Source organism: Caloenas nicobarica, chromosome 2, assembly GCF_036013445.1.
Source record: "Caloenas nicobarica isolate bCalNic1 chromosome 2, bCalNic1.hap1, whole genome shotgun sequence".
Taxonomy (NCBI): domain Eukaryota; kingdom Metazoa; phylum Chordata; class Aves; order Columbiformes; family Columbidae; genus Caloenas; species Caloenas nicobarica.
This window is the reverse complement of record NC_088246.1, coordinates 145578683-145601413: the sequence shown is the minus strand read 5'-3', so window position 1 is coordinate 145601413 and position 22731 is coordinate 145578683. Positions and strand designations below refer to the sequence as shown.

Here is a 22731-nt window from a genome sequence, read left to right as displayed (position 1 = left end):
GTCTGGGGATCCAAAGGCAACAGTAAATAAAAAAATATTTCTACAGACATATATATGTATATAAGCTGAACCATGTATTTATCAACAACTAATTTTTACTGTATATTTATGGTTTAAATGTACTTTATTTTACATCAAGTACAGTAACAGTGAAACTTGAACAGTTAAGTACCTTGCCGTTAGTGATGTACTTGCAATTAATTTTTAGAAATTTCTCTGTAAATGCTTCCTCCTCTTCCGAGGTGGAGGATACCACTCTTGTAGGACGAACACATGCATGAGCTGGTGAAGCAGCCGACTCTTTCTGTTGGACTCCATCTGGATCCTAAAATGGAATAATTAAAAAAAAAAAAGAGAACACTTAGCAACCTTCCTTTTTCAAGATTAACTTTAAGAGATTTTCTGTTGTGTAATTTTTGTTGTTCTTATTTGAATTGAAAGCAAATGTAAAAATAGTGTTCCAGATCCACTGCAGGTTGAAGGACTGCTTTGATCTGACAGTGTATAATATAAGTAATGAACCACAGCTTAACCAGTCCAAGATAAGAAAGTGGGCGAAGATACTCAGAATCAGCGTGGGAATAAACAACAAAATAGTGATCAGAACTCACATAAGGAAACTATCTGATATACTATCACAGGTAAAGTTCGAGTAGAAGTTAGCAGAAAGGATTATTTTCCAACTTCAACAAACCTCCTATTAAATGTCTTCTGTAATCCTTCCATAATATTATACACTACTTTATGTTGGAAGGTCAGCTAGTACAACTCCATGTTCAAAGTAGGCATAAGCCTACATTAGGTCAGGTTGCTCATGGCTTTTCCAGTTGAGTCTAAATCTTCAAGGCTGGAGATTCCACAGCCTCTAAGAAGAAACCTGCTCGAGGGTTTAACCACCCTCATTGTGAAAAACAGTTTCCTGCTATTTAACCAGGACTCTTGTGCAGCAACTCACAGCTGGTTGCTGCTCGTCATTGTACTATGAACATCTGAAGACCTCAACTCTTCTCCTCCCTCCTCTCTGTCTACTAGGCAGTATAACATAAACATCAGGTTGTCCCGTAATGTTTTCTTCTCCAGGCTAAAAAAAAGCCCAGCTCTCTCAGCCAGTCCTTGTGCCTCATATATTTCCATTCCATTATCATCTTAATGGCCCTCCACTGGACTCTCTTCAGCAGGTCAATATGTGTCTTGTACTAGAGGTGCCAGAAGTGGACACAACACCACAAATGCAGCTTCGCAAGCCCCCCAGACAGAGGAATAATCATTTCCCTTAACCTGTTGGTATTCTTTTTTCATGTGCCACCTGGCACATGATTAGCCTTCACCATCACAAGTGGACATTGATCAACATCTCCACCAGGACACAAGCATCAACATCTCCTTGGCCCTTCATCTTTTTCTGCAAAGCTGCTCCGTAGGCAGCCACTCCTCACCCTGCACTGCCACACGGGCTCCTTCTGCCCCAGGCAGGTCTTAACTGTTGTTGAACTTCATGAGGTTTCTGTTGCTTCAGCTCTCCAGACTCTTGATGTCCCTCTGATGAGCAGCCCTTGCCCTTCCCTCCAGTGTATTGACCATTTCCCCTAATTTTTGCTGCTCTTCTGTTCCAGGCTTGCTGATGGTACATTCTATCCTCTGTCCCACCATTCAGGTCATTGATGCGCAGATTATAAACAGTATTAGCCCCAATAAGGACCCTCAAAGACTTGTAATTGTCCACCACCACAGAAAAAAACCCAAAAAATATCTAACCACACACACAAGTGCTGAATCACTTTGAGCCCAAAGATCCTGCTAATTTCTCCAGCCCATCTTGTAGTCTACATTTCCCCAGTATGATAAGAAGGCTGCTTTGGGACAGCACAAGGGCCTGGCTCTAGTCAAGGTAAGTATCAATAACACGCACTGCTCCTCCCTCGGCTGCTGAGCCAGTCATCTCATCACAGAAAGCAACCCTGTTGGTCAGGCACAATATACTCTTGGTAAATTCACTTGGGCTGTTCTCAACCGTCTTTTTCTTTCACATGCCTGGGTATAACTTCCAGAGGATTTTGTTCATTTACCTTCCTGGGCAGATAACAGGAAGAGTTACCTTCACCTGTCTTGCTGTCTAACATCCAAAGTAGTGAACACAGAACCCTACCGGGGACAGGAGAGACTACACGCATAGTAGGCAGACTGTGCCAGAGCCTATTTTATAGTCACAGCAACCCTGTTTTGGAGCTTAACCAACATTTAATGACTTTCATTTTATACACAATTGCTATTTTTAGTTACTAATACAATAGTACTATTTATAAAAAAAATGCAGACTTCTATGTTCCCTTTGGTTTTCTGCTCTCCCGTTCAGTTCTATTCACTAGTACAGATTGCAGCTAAATGCCCTTAATCCAGGAACATTATGCATAATTGTTTTTAGTTCATCTTTGGCACTACTTTAGCATTTGACTGCATCTTTCCATTTTAGTTAGAAAGCACACCAAAAAAACACCCCGAAACAAGTTCTAGAACACTGAACTGAGTTTTGCTGAAAAAGCTAATGGAGATACAACTAAAAAGCAAACTTCCTCGAGATGAATTCTCCTTCTATGTATGTCTCTCTCCAAAAAATTATATGGTCTCCTTTGTGATGTACATAACTTAGCAAGTGGCTGCAGGAGTCTCCAGCTGATACCCAAATCCACTGTGAATTACCCAGCTATTTCTCATTCATACTGCCACATGGCAAAGAAGTAGGAATAATACTGGTGGCAGACTTTCGAATTTAATGACATCCTTGTCACTACATATTATTTTGAAGTTAATTTTAACTTTTATAGGTAGTAAAATGTATTGAATATTCTCAAATACTTGCAGACTGCTGAATGAAGAAACTTCACAAAACCCAGCAGCTCAATAAAGGCTTAAAAATCTAAGCGGAGCTCTTACATACACACTAACAAACTTATTGAAATACACACTGAAATCTTAGATTAAGTGTAGCAACATAAAAAAAAATGAACAGAGTTACACACATATTATAATAGCCACATGCTGGTTTGCATTTAGTCACATGGTTGTGGTTAAGCTACTTCAATGTTTGATAAAACAGAAACAAAATAACAGAGTATATCTTATAGTTTATTTTTTGCCTCAAGAGATGTTCAGATATTGATCAGTCATCTTATTTGATTTCCAGCAAGAACTCATCTACTTCAGTGACCGCAGCACAGAGGGAAGACCCCTCTACGTTATACAGGCAAAGTAGCAAATCCTCTTTACCTTGAAATATGCTTAAATTTAAACTGTGAATCTGGAGTCAAAATTGAAGGAGAGTCACATAAGACGGACACCAATACAAAGCACTAGAGAATGTACGCTGGTATTGCTCTCGTAAAGATGGCAATCAGCCAAGAAAGAAGAGCAACACCGAAAACGGGTGCTATGACGAAGAATAAACCCTCCAGTCTCAACTGCTCAAACAGAAGCTGAGTGCTCCTTGTGTTCCCGGAGAGACCATTTGAAAAACAAAACCAAACATACACAGAGTCCACACCAACAAGTGCAAGTGATTTCTGATCTTTGCTTTCTTTTGACAAACGGTATCTAGGAACATCTCTTCCCTCCATACATGCATTTCAAAAGACACCTCAGAAGCTTCTATAAACATTTTATTATACATTGTCACATTGCTCATTTGACTTTCCTGAAGCATTTAAGAACTGCCTGTAGCGATCCACAACATGTAATAGTTCTGCAGCAATACTGTCAGTTAAATGAAATTTAACACTTAAAAACTGTTGTCAACATTGAACTGCCTACACTAAACAAAATGACCTTTTGCATAAGATGATTTTAACTTTTAAAGCCTTTTAATCTACTCTGTTTCTTCTACAGTTTCAAGCTTTTATCTCCGCTATGTACATATAGTCAAAAAAGTTTTTAAAAAATTTACACTATTAAGCTTCCTTATACACTATATGCAAACAAGCACATACAAAATGATCCACAAAAGCAAGAATAAGGTATTTTTCTGACGTGAAATCTAGTGCATTGTAGGAAGAGCTCTGGTTTTTACTAGTAAAACTAACAATTTTCCCTTGAGTCACTTCTCACCACATATTCCATATGGGTAGGCCTAACCTAGCCTTTACCGTCGTTCTAAGACTGATATATAAGAATGTATTCTTGCAGACTAATCTATTTACTGTGCTACAGCACCTTCAGTTTGCCATAAAGGAAATTATTCAGTACAAACGACAGCAGACATCTCACGAGAACAGGCATGCTAGCTCAGTGTTCTCTGGAGCCTGGACCGAGCTGCTGCTGGTTTGGCTGGGGGGGTCGAGTGCATCCACCACAGTCAGAGTAAAGGTATAACAGCAAAACCAAATGGTAATTTTTAGTAGAAGCATCATCACAGCCTCTTTAATGCAGCTTGGGAACCTGCTCGGCAACAAAGCAATACCTTCATATTTAAACTTCTCCGTACCAAGTCATACAAGCAAATCAATAAAAGATGCCTGAAGTCTCAAACTTCCCAAACTTTGAGCATGCAGAATCCTGGAGCACATGTTTGACAGCTTGACTGAGCACTATCAAGAAGTGCTATTGAGAAAAATTTTATTTGAGATGAGGAAAAAAACCCAACCAATAACTAGGAAAAGAATAGTAGTGATGTATAAATTGCAGAGAAGCTCAGGCTCCAATACTGCATCTTCCTGGTTGAAGTTTCCCTGACAGAATTCTTTTGACAGCAAACCAGTGTTCCTGGAAAGATACGCTTTTACGAAGCCAGCTCCTAGCCAAAGATCTACATTTGAGCTGAATTACATAGCAGCTTTGAAGGCTAAACAATTGTAGTATTTGGTAGTCTACAAAAGTAAAACTACTGAGCAGAAGTCAGCTATAATCAACTCTGCATTAGCCCTTCACTGAAACAGACTTTTCCTTTACTCCGTTTTGCTAAATGAAACCAGAAACCCCCCTCCCACACCTCTACAGGGAGCGGTGGGGGCCCTTCCCTTTCAGCTACTTGTGTGTTTCTGCCAACGTCTCATTGCTATGAAAGCTATCAATAAGATTAGAGACAAGTGTTTAACTAGTTCTGAAAGGTAACCGACACAGAAGTGCAAGAGGAACTAGTACTTAAACTATCGGTGTGCAAGGATAGTTATTTTGCTACAAATGACGTGCTTTCAAATCAGTTTTCACATAGAAAATGGCCATTTACAAAGATTCAAAACTTATTTACTTCAAAAAGGTACTATTTTACTTTTCAACTCCAAGTGTTGCAAAGTACTACTTCCTCCCCAAAACAAAAGGGTAGTTTAAGAAGAAAGCACAGCATCTGGAACATTTGTCTTGAAAGGGAAAATTAATTTAAAGGACAACAGGAATACCTACATTTACTGTAGCCTTGTCAAGCTCTGCTTCGGAAGATGTAGGTGATAGGGGACTTATAGGACTTAGAGAGGGGGAGCTGTCCACACTAGAAATGTAGTCTGGGTCAGGAACATACAAAATCTATAAAGAAGATATAATGAAGTTAGAAGTTATGCTTTCAGGTCTAAACTTCCCACCAGTTCAGGTATATTTGCCATGCTTTCTCAAAATAAGCTATGCAAACATCATTCCTGCTCCTAGTAATTTTAACAGAAATTATGAGTTGAGGGAATAAACAATACCACACGAAGTACTTCTTAATTTAAGCTTTTAAAGTTTTAAAATATATATTGAGATAAGGCTGATTTTTAGTCAAAATCGTCGAGGAAAAAGTTCAGATAGAAAACATTAAAAGTATACAGCATGCCAGAAACACCAATACAGTGTCCAAGGAAGACCTGCCTGATTATTTCTCTTGCTATTGCTCCATTTGAGCACCTAAGAAACAGCCTGGGAAACAAGTTCATAGATGTAGCTCTTAGCACTGAATTTAAAAAAAATTTTTAAAAAATTAAAAAATCAGCTGAAGTTATTCACCCCTTAAATACACTGTTTTGGCCATGGTAGGCATTCAAGCTACCTAGACGAAGTTTTGCAGCAATGAGAAATAAATAGTTTTTTGGTGGTGTGGGATTTTTGTTTGTTTATGGTTTTTTTTTTCCTTCTCTTTTTTCTCTTCAAACTGAGGGCCAATACCAAATGACCAATGGACCAGTGGCTAATACCATAGTTGACCTATCACTTGTTTCCAGGCCTGGCTTTCAAAGAGAAGGGAAAAGCAAAGGGGAAAAAAAAAAAAAAAGGAAAGAAAAAGATGTAAGCAATAGCGACCTGTAAGAAATGAACGATATTTCCTACACTGCCAGTAAAGACAGCAACTTTTCAGAGTGGAATGGAAACATCATTCAATTTATTAAAATAGAATTGCTGGCAGTAATATGCAGCCAGGAATGTTGTTTATACGCTGTAGCCTGGATAGCTAGAGTTGGTAAACAGCCTGGTCTATTTGCAAAGTAGCAATTTAGTTTGTACCCAAGTGTTATTAAATCATTAAGTATATTTAGTTTTAAAAGTCCCCTGATCTTATTTAAGAGAGACAGGTAGCTTCATTATATGTTCCCTTTTTAGGCAGTTATTTATTAGGCACAAGAGATTAACAAACTAGAGAGAAATGAAAAAAAGTCTTTTACAAAGCCAAAAGGAAAACCAGTAAGAGACATTCTTTAACACTTTCTCTGGTAGATATGAGAAATATAGGGGAAGAAGTTTTTTATTGGATAAGTAAAATATATAGTGTAATAGTACCTGTCCAGGAACGACTGCTCTGGAGAAAAGCTTATTTAATTGAACCAGTTCATTGGGTGTTGTATCAAATTTCAAGGCAATACTGTTTAAAGTATCTCTTGATTCCACCTGTATCAATTGGGGGAAAAAAGAAAAACAAACCTGTAAGCAGTTAGTTCAAATAGTGGCTTACAAATTTTATCACATGTAGATTTACTGAGATTCTGATGAACTTTAAGTCTTCATATCTTATGATTGCCCCAAAAAAACCCACCCCCAAAACCACACCTACCCCTAACTCTGAGTCCACTGCAGGCCCACCTAAGGACACTTGTTCTCCCGCTGTCCTGCCGGGTGGCCAGGAGGGTCCGTCCCATACCCGCTGCTGTGGGCTCAGCTGCCCCACCAGAACTTCTGGTTTCACAGAACCCTCCTCAACTCTTGCCTCTGTTCTGCACTTACACAAAAGGTGAAGCAACTTCTATAAACACAAACAAGCTCTCTTTGTATTGAAATAGGCTTCTGTTAACCTGACTTGCAAGTAAAACACATCACTGAGATAAAAAGCAAAAATACTGAAGAAAACAGGTCAACCAGTATGACAGCAGATGGAGCATAAGCATTTTGAGTAGGTGATTCTCACATAAGGAAAGGATTTTTTCAAGCTCTTATTTTCATCCCCATCTCCCAAAAGGTATGCAACATGAGCAAACAGAAGAAAGCAAAGAAGAAAGAAGTTTTATTCACAGAGAGTGTTTCTCAGAATAAAGAATTCATAGCAAGCATTTAAGAGCTGTGAGGATGATATGACAAGGCAGCGTACAACCAAAAGAAGTTTATTGTGTAACGGCACAGGGCTATGTAAACATTGCACCAGGAAAAATAAATCTTATCAGTTAAGAGAAGATGACGCAATACAAGCAGAGCTACATTTGTGGTGTTAAATGGAGCACTGCTAGAAGAAAAAAAATCCTGACTCCTGTCTTAAATGTCTTCTCATTTGTCCCTTTTATTACCTCTGCAGAAGATATACACCTTCCATTCTATTATAAAACCATCTGGTGAGACCTCTTGGCGACTAAAGGGTTTATATCACAAGTCATGAACACAGGAATGCCAAATATCAGTTTCTTTTTCTTATCTGGCTGTAAAATTTGCACAGGCAAATCTCCACGCTATATGGGATTTCAGAGACCAGCACTGATAATCTTCTGAAAACAAAGAAACTGTTCATGTAATAAAGACTTCCTCAAGTATCTCCCTATGTTCAATGGCCTATTTTCCAATTCTCATGTGTTCTATTATTAAAACAAACACACACAACAGAATCTGAACTGCCAAAAGCTGAAAGGATAACTTTGTGGAACAAAAAAAATCCACGCCACCATGTACCACAGCCACTGCCCAGCTTTTCCAATGATTTTTGCCCATCAATTCAACACTGGAAGAGAGGACAAAAAGTTATTCCTTCTTTCCCAGGAAACAAAATCTCTATATATTATGCATGTAGCTATTTAAATGCTATTCTGAATATTAAGAATTTCAAAGAAATATTTGAATATTAAAGCACTATGCTGAATCTTCATGTGAAAATTTCCCCTTTTGAGAAGACAGACATGATAAACAGTGATTACATTGTTTCATGATTTTAACAGAATGGCAAGATTTGTTCACATACAAGTAAAACTCAAAGACAACCATCAGATACGAGAAAAAAGTATTTTATTCCCTGAAACAATGTGGAATGGACTTGAGTAGGTCAGTTGGTGCTTTGAAGCAGTTCAATATGGATCATGCATTGGCTTTGCTTCTTTCAGTATACTAACAAATATATTAAGACTGAAAGATACTGATTAATTGAAGTGGAAAAAGCAAACAACAGTTATTCAGGACTGTCTTAAACTTAATGCACACAAATTCTGCTCTGTACAATAACTTTTGTTGAAAAAGAGCTTCTTAAAATATAGGTAGCTTTCCTATACTCAGCAGCAAGAGCTTCTAGTCATCAACTCCTACATGGAGATAAGACAAATAAGGCCCTATTACCTAGTTACTTCTACCTTATGTAGTCACTTAGATATGTATACAAATATGTTTAAAATTCTAAGCTAAAAAAGAAATCAGTTTTCACAGACATGACTAGATACAGAAAGAGCAACTTAAGCTCCACACCTTCTGTCTTCCTTTTCCAATAAAATCCCAAATCAAACACTCTTCAAATCACTGTGTCTCCATTTGAACAGAGGTACATCCCACTACCCACTTTCAAAGCACTACTTACATATTATCCATGTTTACCAGGTGTGCTCATGTGTACCAGCAGACAAATAGCTTCAGAGTTACCACTGACTATGGTTCAAACTGCCTTCATTTCTGTCAGCTTATCAGTTGGCAAAGTTATTAAAAAAAACTTATTTAAAACCAAATATCTACTGCTTTTTAAATGAACTTTACCGTCATTACATCTCCACAACTGGAGTTCACTCGTTCTTCCATTAAAAATTATACATTGAATACAAATGAATCAAAGTGCACAAATAATTATTTAGTTGTTTCAAAGTATTTCCAGACTAGCTGTCCAAGAACCAGAAAACAAGAAAACAATAGCTTAAGGGTATTAAAAGAAGCTAACAAAATTAAAGAGATGAGAAGACTAGGAGGAGAGGTGAAGACAAAGGGAGAGAAGATACAACAACAACTTTGGTGTTGTACTCAAACCTTTAGAAATATCAGATTATGACCATATAAACTAATTAACAGGCCTAATTTCTCTACTATGCGCCATCAGGAAGATGGAACTTGTAACTATCATAAAAGCAGCTTCAAAATAATTTTAAAATTAGGTAAAAGATGCAACACATAAAGTAATCTGTCATCATAATGATCCGCATTTTCTAAATTCCCTAAAATTGGGAAAGTCGTCCATGGCAGTGGCACACTCAAAGAAGAATGACAGACAAGAACACAGTCCCTGGTTTTGAAATGAAAGCACCAGAAGAAGGCAAAACCACTTTAAGTATGTAGTAGTCCGAAAAGCATATAATGGCTTACAATGGCAATAAAACTAGCTGCACCAGAAGAGAGAACCTTTAGCGCTCTCTATCCAAGCTGCCCTGGGATTGAAAGTGAAATTACAGTTAACTCTAGAAAGACTTTAGCTGATATTCACCAATTATCTACTATCAAAATAAAGGTTCAGCAAGTCATTACAACAAGAAATTCAAAGTATTCGTGTGCGTTCTCAGTTTAGCAAACTTTCGCCTCTTGATGGTCACCACAAAAACACTTGCCACCAATGCCTCTTGAGCTAAGAAAAGATCAAAAATTCCTCCTTGCTTTACCTCAAGAAGCGGAACCCATAAGCCTCTGTAGTTTTGTTCTCTGTGAATTTATCTAACTTGTTTCTAACTAAAACAAACAAACAAAATAGTCAAGACCCAGTTTGCGAATGTCAAACTTGCCACTAAATAACTGGGAAAAAAAAAAAATCACATGCAGGAAGATCAGCAGTTCAACACTGAGGAGTCTGGCTTAACACTCAGTATTAAGGCTCTGGTCTACTGTAGGCTTGTGTGACCTTCATTAAGTGGTATCGAGCTCTTCTCATGATCTGGACAACATACTCTGTCTGTCAAGTGCTCATCTGCTAATATTGCAGGAGAAGAATACAGCCTTGGATCCCCAGGGGAGGGAGATAAACCAGATCATCTGCCTTCATTGCTCACTTTTTTTCCCCCCAACAAAAAGTGCTTTTCCTGCATAGTCTATTGCACTTGAGAAAAAAACATCTGTAAAAAGCCACAGTTATTTCCTTTTTCTCCTCAAAAAGAAGGGGTGTTAGAAGGCTTATTGTTGAAGTCATGCAACTGCTACCATGCCAGTACCACTGGTGAGCTGTGGCCACTGTCTGCTTATGCTCCTTTATTTATCTGTCATTGGCTCTGTGAACACCTGTAGGTAGACGATGGTTCTGTTTGTACAACAAATAACAGAAAATACTTCTAATGCAACAGCAATATAATGATGTCAATTACGCAAATTAAAAATGCTATTTTCACAAAAAAAAAAAAAAAAGGAGGTCTAGCTGGTAACAATAATTCACCTAAACTATCTGCCCTGTTGGTCCTTGGAGCCTGTTAACGTGCCTCAGCTGTGTGCAGAAGGGGCAAATAACTGGCCTGGGGCATCAACTGTGAATTCAGAAACAACAGATAATATCAATTTGCATCTAATCAGTTGACTAACATCCAGAAGAAAAACTCTATTAACTTTAAAAAAAGTTCTGTTCACTCTCTAAGCAGTAACAGTGAAAACAAACCATAAATTTCTGTATCCTTTAGAGGCAGTCACTGAAAATTAACTTAGTGACATTCCTTTAAACCTACTAGCCCAGAACTTGCTACTTCACTTAGTACCACATCTGTTGACATCTTCTCACTGGTGCTACATGCAGAATAGAAGTTCCAAGATTTTATGCTTTGGGAATTTTAGATTAAAATCTTTAACATTAATTGCCTTTTAGCTTTATCTTTGAAGAGAAAATACATTTTATTGTTTATTTGTTCCCAAAGTAATAACTTTCTTTAAAAAAAAAAAAATTCTAGCATGAAGTGTATTTCACCTTAAAAACCCATAGTTTGCATCAGTGAGATTCTAGCTCACTCTAAGCTTTAGGAATATAAATAAGCCCTCTCCTCCTAAAAACCATATAGCCACTGGAAAAACTAACACATTAAATTATATAAAAAACCATACAAAACCCCCAAAAAACCAACCAAACAAAAACAACAAAACAAACAAAGGCAAAAAACTTCACTAACTTTTCAACAAAACTGAGGGAAGTCTGGTTTCTGCCTTCATCCTTCTACTGCTTCTCAAAGCAGCAACACATGAAGACATATAAAAGTGTGTGTGTGTGTGTGTGTGTGTGTACATATGTATGTTGCTTTGAGAGGGAGTAGAATGAAGGCAGAAACCAGACCTAAGTTCATCCCTCCACATGGTATAAAGTCATAAATAACAACAGTAGCAAATTATCACAGTAGTTACCAGAATGCTCTCATATATATAGTAAGTATCGCCTTGGTTCCTAAAGTTTAGATCTGTGTATTTTCTTATGACATATGTGCACGACACATAACCAAAAGCTCTGAAAACTTGATGTTACTTTAAGTACTTCACAAGTGAGAGGTACAGCAAGACCAGACAGAATACAGCATCTGTGAAGCTGAAATGCATCATGTTCCATACACAAAACAGGCTCCTTTAGAAGCTGGACTAAATGTAAAAGAAAGGTTTTGATTCTTATGAATCGGCCTTTCGACTCAGAAGGAAATGATACATACTTTAGTATGTATTAAGCAAGTTATTTTTGCAAATAAAACCCCACCTACTGGAACACAAAGCCTGCAAAAGTACATAACTTGCACAAATGCACTAATTTAAGAACGGAAAGCTTGGTGCTTTGGCTTTGCCTGGAATTTTACATACCGAAGTAAATACATGCATGTGATGCCAAGAGACAAGTTAAGGGATTTACTGAGTGGAGAGGAACCCCCGTTTTGCAGAGTTACACCTGATCATTTCTTCCAATTATCTCAGACAAAATGGGGTTAAGATAACAGAAACAGTCACATTTACTTTACCATTCTTCAGCTGCTAGAACTTCAACAAAATAAATTTATGTTCTGAATTTCAACTTCAAGGAAGTCTTCAGTTTAGTCTAGAATGATACTCAAATTCCCAATATAAGCCATGCTAATGAAGTGCTTCTCGCTCCAATATACTCACCCTCTGTCTCTCTCCATATGACTATCACAGCCTTCTCTATAGTTAAGCCATACCATCGCTTGGCTTTACGTAACATTAAGAGTTAAGTCTCTCCCATCTCCCTTATTCTTGGGGTAAGAGATCACCAGGAGTTCACGTAAAGACTTTTTATTAAAAAGTTCTCATTTTTATTTTATCACGTTCGGCTTCAAAAGCATTCAAAGATAACTGTGACTGACTTTCCCTGTTTTCATGTGAACTCTATAAGCATTATTTATAGGGTTAATTATATTTCCAGTATATAACATAAGATAGATACTTCTCAATTCAGTTTCCCTTAGTAACCACAAATGTGAAAAGCTGACTGCAGCATAGTTTGAGGGTCATTTCAAGAACAGAACAGGCAGAGAAAGGCTCCATTTTCAGATGCTGCTGTAGAAACAGATCTGTACAGTAAAAGGTATAGACTATGAAAATTATTAAGAGAACAACAGAAGGTCAGCATCAAGATATAGCTGCCCCCACCCAATTTCATTCTGTTACTTCTCCTCATGTCAACAGTTTATTAATAATGTTGAAAGCAGGGAGCTTGCACCTGTTTTTATAATTAATGTTATTTACCATTTCTAACTAGTTACCTAAAAGTGAACTAGTCAACAGATTTATTATCTTGGGTGTTGGTTTTTTTAAGGAAAAAAGTAACTTAAAGAAAAAAGCAAAATTAAAAAAAGCATTAATCAAGTACTACTAGCTAATTTCTATCAAAATAAGCTATCAGATACACAGAATTCTAAGATTAAAGCTAATGCACATTACTGTTTTGCTTATATTTTGTAATGAAACTAAGTCTGCACTTGCTATGCAATGACATTCTAACAATAAAGCAGTAACTTACAGAATATTCAATAGTCCCTTTAGGCTTTTGAAAAGACATTCGTCGCCCATCTTTCTTGTCTGGGGTCTTCTTCTGGCCAGTGTCTGAAAAAAATTGAGGCAACGTGCGTGTTAAATTCATTTTTCTCTCTCAGCACTGTCACAGGCTGCTGCCTACAGCCCCGTGGGCAGACATTTAATTCACAGTCACACAGCTCACTCCCGGTGACTCTGCCTAACAGACACGCGGCTGCTGAACAGGGACTTCATTCCTCTGCAATGCTTTAAGAATTGACCAATATAAACCACTGATAACTGGGAATCAATTAACTGCATAAATACTTGCTGCTATCCGGGAACCTGTTAATGAAGGAAGGCTAAATGAGAGAAGGACCCCATGAGGGAAGCAACATTTCTGCAACCACTGTGTTTGCTTGGTTTTCTGTGGAACCCAGGCTTCTTTTGTCTAGAGGGGACATGATCCAGAGTTCCTGTATGTTCCACCTAATTTGTTGGGATTTTTTTTTTTAAATGTGTAAAGGCTGTTAAATACAGAATATTTAAAGCTGTCTTATAAACCAAGGAGCATTAGTGTTTAACTTCACAATTATCCTATCAGTAGCAAACACATACAGCCTATGCATAAACAATAAAGATTCTAAATAAATAACACCAGTTAAGAACTGTTCTTTATATTGGCGCATGGTATTTTGTTGACCTTCACTTCATAAACCAAATCAGCAACAATTTGTACCTGAAGTATACCCTACTTTTTGATACTAATTGTTTCGTTATTAACGATAAAGGCAATGCAACAGTGTACTTACGTGATTCAACAGAAAGCATTTAATTCTACATCTCTAGAAAAGGGATTTTTTAACACATCCATAACATGCATTTTTTGAGATGACTCTCTTAAGAAGTTAAGTTTCTGTCACAAGGCCTCCACCTTCAAAAGGTAAATATCTGCTATTAAGTAGCCCAAAATACTTACATGAATGAGATGTTATGTTTTCATGCTACAATAGGAGTAGTCATACTCCCATTTTGATAGATTCAAATTTATTTTACCATAACTGAATATATTTAGTCAAATATTTAAAACAAAATTGAATAGCAGAAACAAACCTTACTTTAAAATATTTTAGTATGGCTAGATCGAGAATAGAAACATGCTCTACATCTATTTAAGTCTCACCTGAGGTACTAAGGAAACTTGCTAGAAATTGACAGCAACTTCTGTGCATTAATATTTTAAATTAGTGACCAGATTGCAACACTGGAAAAGAGACTAGACAAATACTTGCATGAATTTCATATACTACCACCACACATTTCTACACGGATAGTTGAAACTGTCAAAATATGAGAGGGAAAAAGAAAATACCTAACAAAATCCACAGGAAGTTCTGCAATGTCAAGAAATAAGAAACAAAACACACAAAAAATAAAAACTCAGCAAATACCTTGTGTTTGCTATATTGGACAAACTGCAGAAGGCAATAATGAAAGTGATTTCTAGCAGATTCAATGTAAGTAGCTTCCTGGGGTGTTCTTTATATAATAAGGAAATAAACACTGGACTAACTCTACTTTTCTTAATATATTGAAAAAAGTCTAAGGGAGAATTTACCCATACCTACAAGATAAAAATTGATCTATAGACGGTATTAATTACAGCAAGTTTTTATAGCTATGAATGACAGTCAAGACTTTAAGCCTACTTTTAAAAGCTTTCTAGGAATTCTGAAAAATCTAAGCACTGTAGTTTTGCATCCTATCTTCATCCAATACATGAAGAAGTATTTCTTCCCTTATTTACTAATAGCGGCTTTTAAAAACTGACCTAAAAGAAACCTTTTTTCTGATTATGTTAATAATTTAAAAAATGCTAGAAATGTCTCTAGGCAAAATTAAGCCAACTCAGTAATGAATAAAATACACTAGAAGTTTGTTCGTAGACTAACAGTAGCCAAGATTCTCTTCTTCCAGGTCAAATATTTTCTTACCAAAGTTTCTACCTGACCTTGCAACACAACAGGTGCCTCCTTGGAAAGCTACTGAAAAATTGCAGCAGCTGTTTGACTTGTAGCTGTTCCAAATTTTTCAGCCCATATCAAAGCCTTGCCAGCAGCCTAATCTTTTCCATTCGACAGCAGTCTGGTTCAAATGCACTTAAGCAAAAGTCAAAGGATGCAGCTGAAGACAGACTGATCTCATCCAGGATCCCATACGTCCCTTAATCATCTATACATGGAACACTCAGCTTGTAGAACAAGCATCTTCTTCCCCTGCCCCCCTCCATACTATTAGATAGAACTAAAGAAGCCCTATGCTACAAAAGTATACACACACTTCATTTGTATACAGCCCAATGTTGTTTGTGTTTTGGTTTTGGTTTGTTTTTTCCCTAACCCAAACTTAAGTTCCATTTTTCTTCTTACCAGTTTGTGTATGAGTGTCTAAACAGTTTGCAAACAGGTGTCACTAGAAGAGGTCAAGTTATCTTCTCCCTCACCAGTAACTGAACAGTAGAATAAAGTTGTGCACTGCCATAATATATCATTATATCACAATAATCACTGCCGTATCATTCCATATGCCAGAAATAGAAAAGGAAAGTTAATTGTTCTTCAGGGCAGAAGGACCTGCTGTGCTTTAGACTTCAGAGCATTCTGGTAACTTCAGGAAAGTAAGAGCAACCGAAGGGTAGGGGGGTGAGGAAGGAAGATGGCTGTTGGAGGCTATTTGGAGGAAAGCAGATGCCAGAACTCCTAAAACAAATTCCCCAGGAACTTACAGAATCATAAAATTGTTTTGGTTGGAAGAGACCCTTGACATCATTGAGTCCAACCATAACCAAACTCTAGCACTAAACCACGTCCTTAAGAGCCTCATCTATGCATCTTTTAAACACCTCCAGGGATGGTGACTCAACCACTTCCCTGGGCAGCCTGGTCCAATGCTTTACAACCCTCTCTGTGACAAAATTTTTCGTAATATCCAGTCTGAACCTTCCCTGCTGCAACTTGAGGCCATTTCCTCTCGTCCTATCCCTTGTTACTTAGGAGAAGAGCCCAACACCCTCCATGCTACAACCTCCTTTCAGGTAGCTGTAGACAGCGATCAGGTCTCCCCTCAGCCTCCTTTTCTCCAGGCTGAACAGCCCTGTTCCCTCAGCTGCTCCTCACAGGACTTGTGCTCTCACCAGTGCCAAGTACAGGGGGATGATCACTGCCCTAGTCCTGCTGGCCACACTATTCTTGATGCAGTATTTCATAGGGGTTTTTTACTGTCATTCCCTCCCATACCTAAGACAGTAATTCCTACCTTTCCTATCAGTGCCCACATTCACTCCTTCCCTCTGTGACAGCGCTATTTCCCTCTCACTACGTGGATACAGGATTCAAGTGTTTCATAACCGACTTTGACCCAAGTCCCCCGAGCCAAGACGAGATGGAGGGGGCAGCGCTGAGCCTCCTGTCACTGCCCAGCCTGCGGGTCCCGCGCTGGGCACTGCTGTCACCCCCACACCTCTGCCCACAGCCCCAGCACTGGAGCTGTCTCCTCATACAGAACCCCTCCAGCCCACTCAACATCTCAGAAACAAAACTAGGAGGTATTTCAATTGTGAAAATAGGTCAGAGTGGCAGGGACATGAATTCAGCCTCCCTGATGAGGTACTGCAAAGCCTCCAACTGCCTCTCGCTGAACAAGCCAGCTACTTATTTTTGAAAGGAAAGTAATTCTTTAAGCCATCCTTGTGCCCCTGGTATTCTAGCAAGCATGTGAAATTGGAAACAACCGCCAACATAGGATGCCGTGGTCTGAAAAGACCTCAATACCAATGGGAATCACTCTCATCCTTTAATTTTGCTTATTCTGATGATAACTCCATTACACGAGCTCATCTTGTTAGGCTACACACAATCACTACCTCATCTGCCAGCAGGAAGCCAGCGAGACTACCAAACGCTGATGTTCTCAGACCACGGGTATAAGAAAAACCTGACATCACCCTTTCAGGCTGCGCACAACCTCAAGAGTCAACAGTAACTTGTTTAACAAGGAGACCTGTGGTGCCAGGTCATTAGATCTCCAGCCATGCTGGTTTAGACAGAAACAAGACCAGACCTTCAGTAGCGTCAGGGTCGCTGCTTTAATTCTGAACTACTACTTTGCAGGATTAGGTCTCCACAACAGCTTGAAACACTGAAGTGGAAAAGTTCACATCAGATGCACAAATTACAAGAAAATATTACAACTGTCTAGGATCTAAAAGACTAGAACTAGGAAGATTCAGAAGGCAGTGTTCAAAATGACACCAGACCAATATTCAGTCTGAATGCTGTATGAGTACATCCAGAAAGTTAATATTAAATAACTATAGCATAAGAATATTTACATACGATCATCCACATAACCAGAGAGAAAGACATACTGTTTATATTTATACAAGACAGGAAGAGGGGTTTTAGGAACATTATGTTTTAGGAACATACAGCTTCCAATGAGGCAGCTTTGACCTTAAAATATGTAATCGTTAGTGGCATTATTCAACTGTAATTTGAAGACAAGCGAAGTTAAATTCCAACATTTATAGGTGAGTTCTACTAACTGCCTCTGCATGGCCCTGTGCCACTGAATTGTGGTTGACCTGTGGCACTGCTAGTTCAAATTGACACGACAAGAGTGACATTTCTCATTTCTTAGTATTCCATCTAAGATGAACTGTAGACCTTCAATCTTCTGTTTGCCGATGCTTCTAGCACATCCTTTGGACTTCTGGCAATAAAAGACAGTAAAGAGAACTCAAGATTTGTACTGTGAGTAACAATGCAAAGGTACATGCTAAGAATTCCTTAGGACTATCTTCAAGCTCCACACAGAACAAAATGTATTAAGTTTTCCTTTACTATTTTCCTGCATGATAAGCTTAAATTTCAAATAACTTGCAATGTTTTTCAGCTGCTGATCTCCTCATTTCAATGTTAACAGAAATTACAAAGATCACTTTTTCCAGAGGAATAAATTGATAAACCAAACAAGTATCCTTTGAGATTAAAGCAAGTAAGCTAGACAAGTAAATAATTCATGTCAATTGTTTACAATTAATAACTGAGCTTATTATAGTTAAGATGAGAAAAAGATGATTTATCCCCCCTCAATGAGAACTGCAAGTTACGCATTAGATTTACATGTGTTTAAGAAAAAGGCAGAGGCGGCAGCCTTGTTAAATGCTTGTCTAGGACACAATTTTTCACAGTTCTTAAAAAAACCATGTAGCACATATGGGGTAAAGATTTTTCAAAACTGAATCACAAGGTAAGGAAAGAAGAGTAGTCTTCCTTTGAAATATTACAGAGTATGTTGTTATTTAGCAGCACATGAAAAAACGAAAGATCAAACACATGAAACAGAGATTTACATCTTTATTTGATTAGTTCTGCTCAATAACAATTAGATCTTTATAATCTATTCATAAAGAAGCACAAAAGATCAAAGTAGGATATCTTTATATTTCATAAGGCTTGGTGACTTGTGGTTCCTAACAGCAGGGGCTACACCTCAGCAGAGCAGCTATCTCAGTGACCCTTCTCTCCCTCCTGCAGTTAGATATGCTTATACTAATTACTGGAATATTATTTTCGGTTATCTTCTAATGCCTTAGGAACCAGAAACAACAAGGCCCTAATACTAGTCTATAAGATGCTAGTAGCCTGCAGTTTTCTAGCCAAAATGGTAGTTTTTCAGACCAAGGCAGTGTCATAAACAATACTCCTTTAGTCTCCTCTTGCTAAGCAACTGTTACTTATTCTGTGATTCAGACTTTTCTAGTAAAGTCATGTTCTCAGAACTCTTGATCCTTATCACTGCTCTCCACACGATTCTTTTGTTCACATTTTTCTCAAACAAAACACCAAACTAAATGCAGAGACCTTGTTAATGCTACACGAATACTGCAAACGCATCAGAACAGCTTCTTCCTACAATACAGATTCTGCACCAATTGAAGTTCATTTTGTGATTCCTCTAACACATACCACCTTTTCTGCTATCTGGTCAGCTGCAGAGCACGTAGGCAGAAATAATTAAATGCATTTTTTCAGGATGAAACACAATTCAATAGAAACATATTTAAGGCAGGTCACTTCTCCAAATGTCTAGAAGACACAAAGTGAGCTCCACATATGACACTCCTGGAATGCGCATCGCACGGGCTTTCTTCTAAAAGAACATTTCACATTCAGGGTAAACAGAAATGCTTCACCAAATTTTCAGATGATGTCACAGTAGGTGTTAACAACAGTAAGCTTCCTTCCCTGTTCTGGCTAAAATATGTACATGTGCAGTTTAATACATTAGAGATGACCTAACTGAAACTTCCACCCACTGTACAACCTTTACAGACCAAATGTATATACTAATGAAAACCTGCAAAAATCATGACTGCTCTGAGACAGCAAAGTCAACTTTTCCAATAATGATTGCCCTTCTGTTTCAGGTATTTAAGCCCATTTAGTTGTACATCTTCAAGTCTACACAATACCCCATAAGCAATATGATCATCGTGCAGCAATATCAAGGTATCCTTAGACACCTTTAAGAACTTACACTTTGCCTTATCACATTTAAGCCAATGGTACCTAGTCTTTCTATGAGCTTAGAAACAGTCGCCTTATCCTAATGTTGTAGCAGACTTGTGCACTACAACAGCTCTGCTAACATGCAAACAGATGTACTGTGTATGTGAAGTTAGACCCAAAGCTTGGGTAAACATCCTGCTGTACAAGTTTGTGGCATTAGGCTTGCAGATTACATCAAACTGGGGGGATCAGTCACCATACCTGAGGGCAGGGTTGCCATTCAGAGGCAGCTGGACAGGCTGGAGGAACAGGCTGGCAGGAACCTTACAAAATTCAACAGGACACCAGTCCTCTGCATGGCAAGGAGAGATCCTTGTGTTGCACAGGCTGGCACTGCCTGGCCAGAGAGCAGCTCTGCTAAAGAAACCCCAGGGGTCTTGGTAGGCAGGAAGACGGACGCAGCCAGCAGTGTGCCCCGGCAGCCAGAAGGGCCAACAGCATCCTCAGCTGTACCAACAGGAGCACAGCCAGCAGAGACAGCACTAGAGAAGTAGGTATTCTCCTTAACTTGGCACTCACATGGCTTTTGGAATACTGGCTCTAATGTCACCATTCCATTTCCCCCCCTGCCTCCAGTCCCTTTCAATATAAGAAAGGCATTAATAAATGAAAACTATTTTGGTGAATGGCCACCAAGGTAGTTGGGGGCTGTGAGAAGAGGCTAAGTGAACAGAGCTTCTCCAGCCCAAAGAAGAGATGGTTTTGAGGGACTGTAACAGCTGTCTTCCTGCACCTTCTCGATAACTTCCCCGCAGGTGTCAAGACAGAGCCAGTATGTATGCAGTGAAGCGTAGTGGGAGAACGAAAGACAATAGACATATTGGACAAATAGGAGAGCTTCTGACTGGACAAAAGGTAAAAATCTAACTGTCTAGAGCAGTTGTGCAGTTTCCATCCTTGGACATTTTCAAGGCACAGCTGGATAAGGCACTGCAAAACCCAGCCTGAAGTCGTAGCCTTCCCTACTTTAAGGAAGACTAAACAGTCTTGCTTACAATTTGAGTTATCTATAACTATGACTCCTCCAACATTTTTCTGGCAGGCAATGCAGATGCATGAGGCCACCACCAAACCAAGCCAGAGGGAGATACACACATAGAACACAGCGAGGTGCGTTGCTTACTGATGAACAGAGAAGTATTATTCATACATGCAGTAAGTCAAAAGGCAGCTATAAGCATTCAGGATTTTCAATGAAACGCAAGCTTCAAAACTGTTCGAACGTAGAAATGGGAATTAACCAGAAAAATTAAGGTAAAAATGCAACATGACACATTAAAACAAAAATGCAACGCAGTCAACAGATACCAGATTGCTAGAATAAACCATATTTAGATTATAAACTAATCTAGCAGATGACTGAAACAGATATAAACTGAACTTCAGTAAAATATCCAATATATCAGAATCCTATTCAACAGTAAAAAATGGACTAAGAATCATAAACTATGTCCAAAAATTCACTAAAGGGGAGAGAGAAATAGTAACTAGCAGAATGGAGGGGTATGTTAATGAGCTCCCAATGGACTAGATTTTAAATAGTTGAACTGTACATCGGCAAAGAAACTCAGAAGCACAATCAACAGCAAAGGCTGGGTAAAAGGAGACACAGTGAATTCTGTAGCGCCAAAGCTTGGAGAAAAGCAGGGTGAGATGTAGTAGTACAAAGCCTAACATTAAGTAAGAGATAATTTAACATCACATACACCCAGGGAACAGTCAAGAATTTCTGTACACTAGTAGCACATAAGTCGGAAGAAGAGATTCTGCACACATTAACATATCACAAGATGACTGAGTCACCAGCCTGATACATTCCAAGATCACATTTGCCACTCATGCCTGTACCAAATGAAGTATTTTCAGACATGAAAGCGAAGCATTAGCATCTCTGTAAAGGCTGCTGGTACATTTCACATGCTTCATCCAGAACAGTGTGTACAGGAAAACTTGCAGAACTGTGTCTCCCCAGTTTGAAGCCTCTCATACTTTATCATACACCTGTTAAAGTTAATTTCTTAAAAGTGAAGTACTGAATAAGGACAAAGTGAGGAAATAATCTACCTATTCTTATGTCTGCTTTATTCTGAGCAGAAAGGAAGATGCTAACTTTTACAGCAGAACTTGACAAGTATACAGTAACTTGGCCCAGCACATTTATTTTAATGCACCACCACTACCATCACCATAGTACAGAGGACTGACAGGCCACACGGCTTACCAGATATACTGTGTATAGTTATCCTACCAATCAAAACTCAAAAGCTGATAAGAAAAAAATGTAAATAAATTCTAGAGGCCACATGGTTCAGAACTGAATAAACAAGTTGCACCTGCAAAAAAATCAACAAAACACTTTTAATAGACAGAAGGTACAACAATTTCCTGGACAGACTGGTTAAGAGGATTCTCTGAACAAGTTCAGAATGACTGATTTTCATTTTTTTAACTTCTGTACTTAATGAGACACACACTGCAAGAAGTCAAGACTGCCTGTGTAGTGCATCTTCTCCCTGCCATGAAGTGGCCACAGACAGAAGTGAGGTGAAAATGTCTAGAAGGGCAGAAGCATGAGTCTCCCAGCATGAAAGTGCGTCCTCACAGAACCAAAGTGTTATCTGGAACAAACCTCTTAAGTACATCTACTCCAGCCTCCAGTTTGAAGTAGGAATATTGTCAACATCAAATTAGGTCAGCTTAAAACAGTAACCTGTCACATAGATGGGCTATC

At 38.5% G+C, this 22731-nt stretch overlaps 1 protein-coding gene across 6 annotated transcripts in view; it reads right to left on the bottom strand.

The window, feature by feature from the left end:
- The window catches only part of OXR1 (oxidation resistance 1), a 283064-nt gene that overhangs the window by 52293 nt on the left and 208040 nt on the right, over positions 1–22731 (bottom strand). For 5 of the 6 annotated variants that reach the window (XM_065628162.1, XM_065628161.1, XM_065628163.1 and 2 more), the window contains 4 exons: positions 13376–13458; positions 6733–6840; positions 5389–5508; positions 173–325 (listed from right to left, as the gene is read on the bottom strand). In XM_065628162.1, coding sequence (XP_065484234.1) covers positions 173–325; positions 5389–5508; positions 6733–6840; positions 13376–13458 — 464 coding nt within the window. The remainder of the gene's footprint in view (positions 1–172; positions 326–5388; positions 5509–6732; positions 6841–13375; positions 13459–22731) is intronic. The other variant, XM_065628164.1, reaches the window with a different exon arrangement.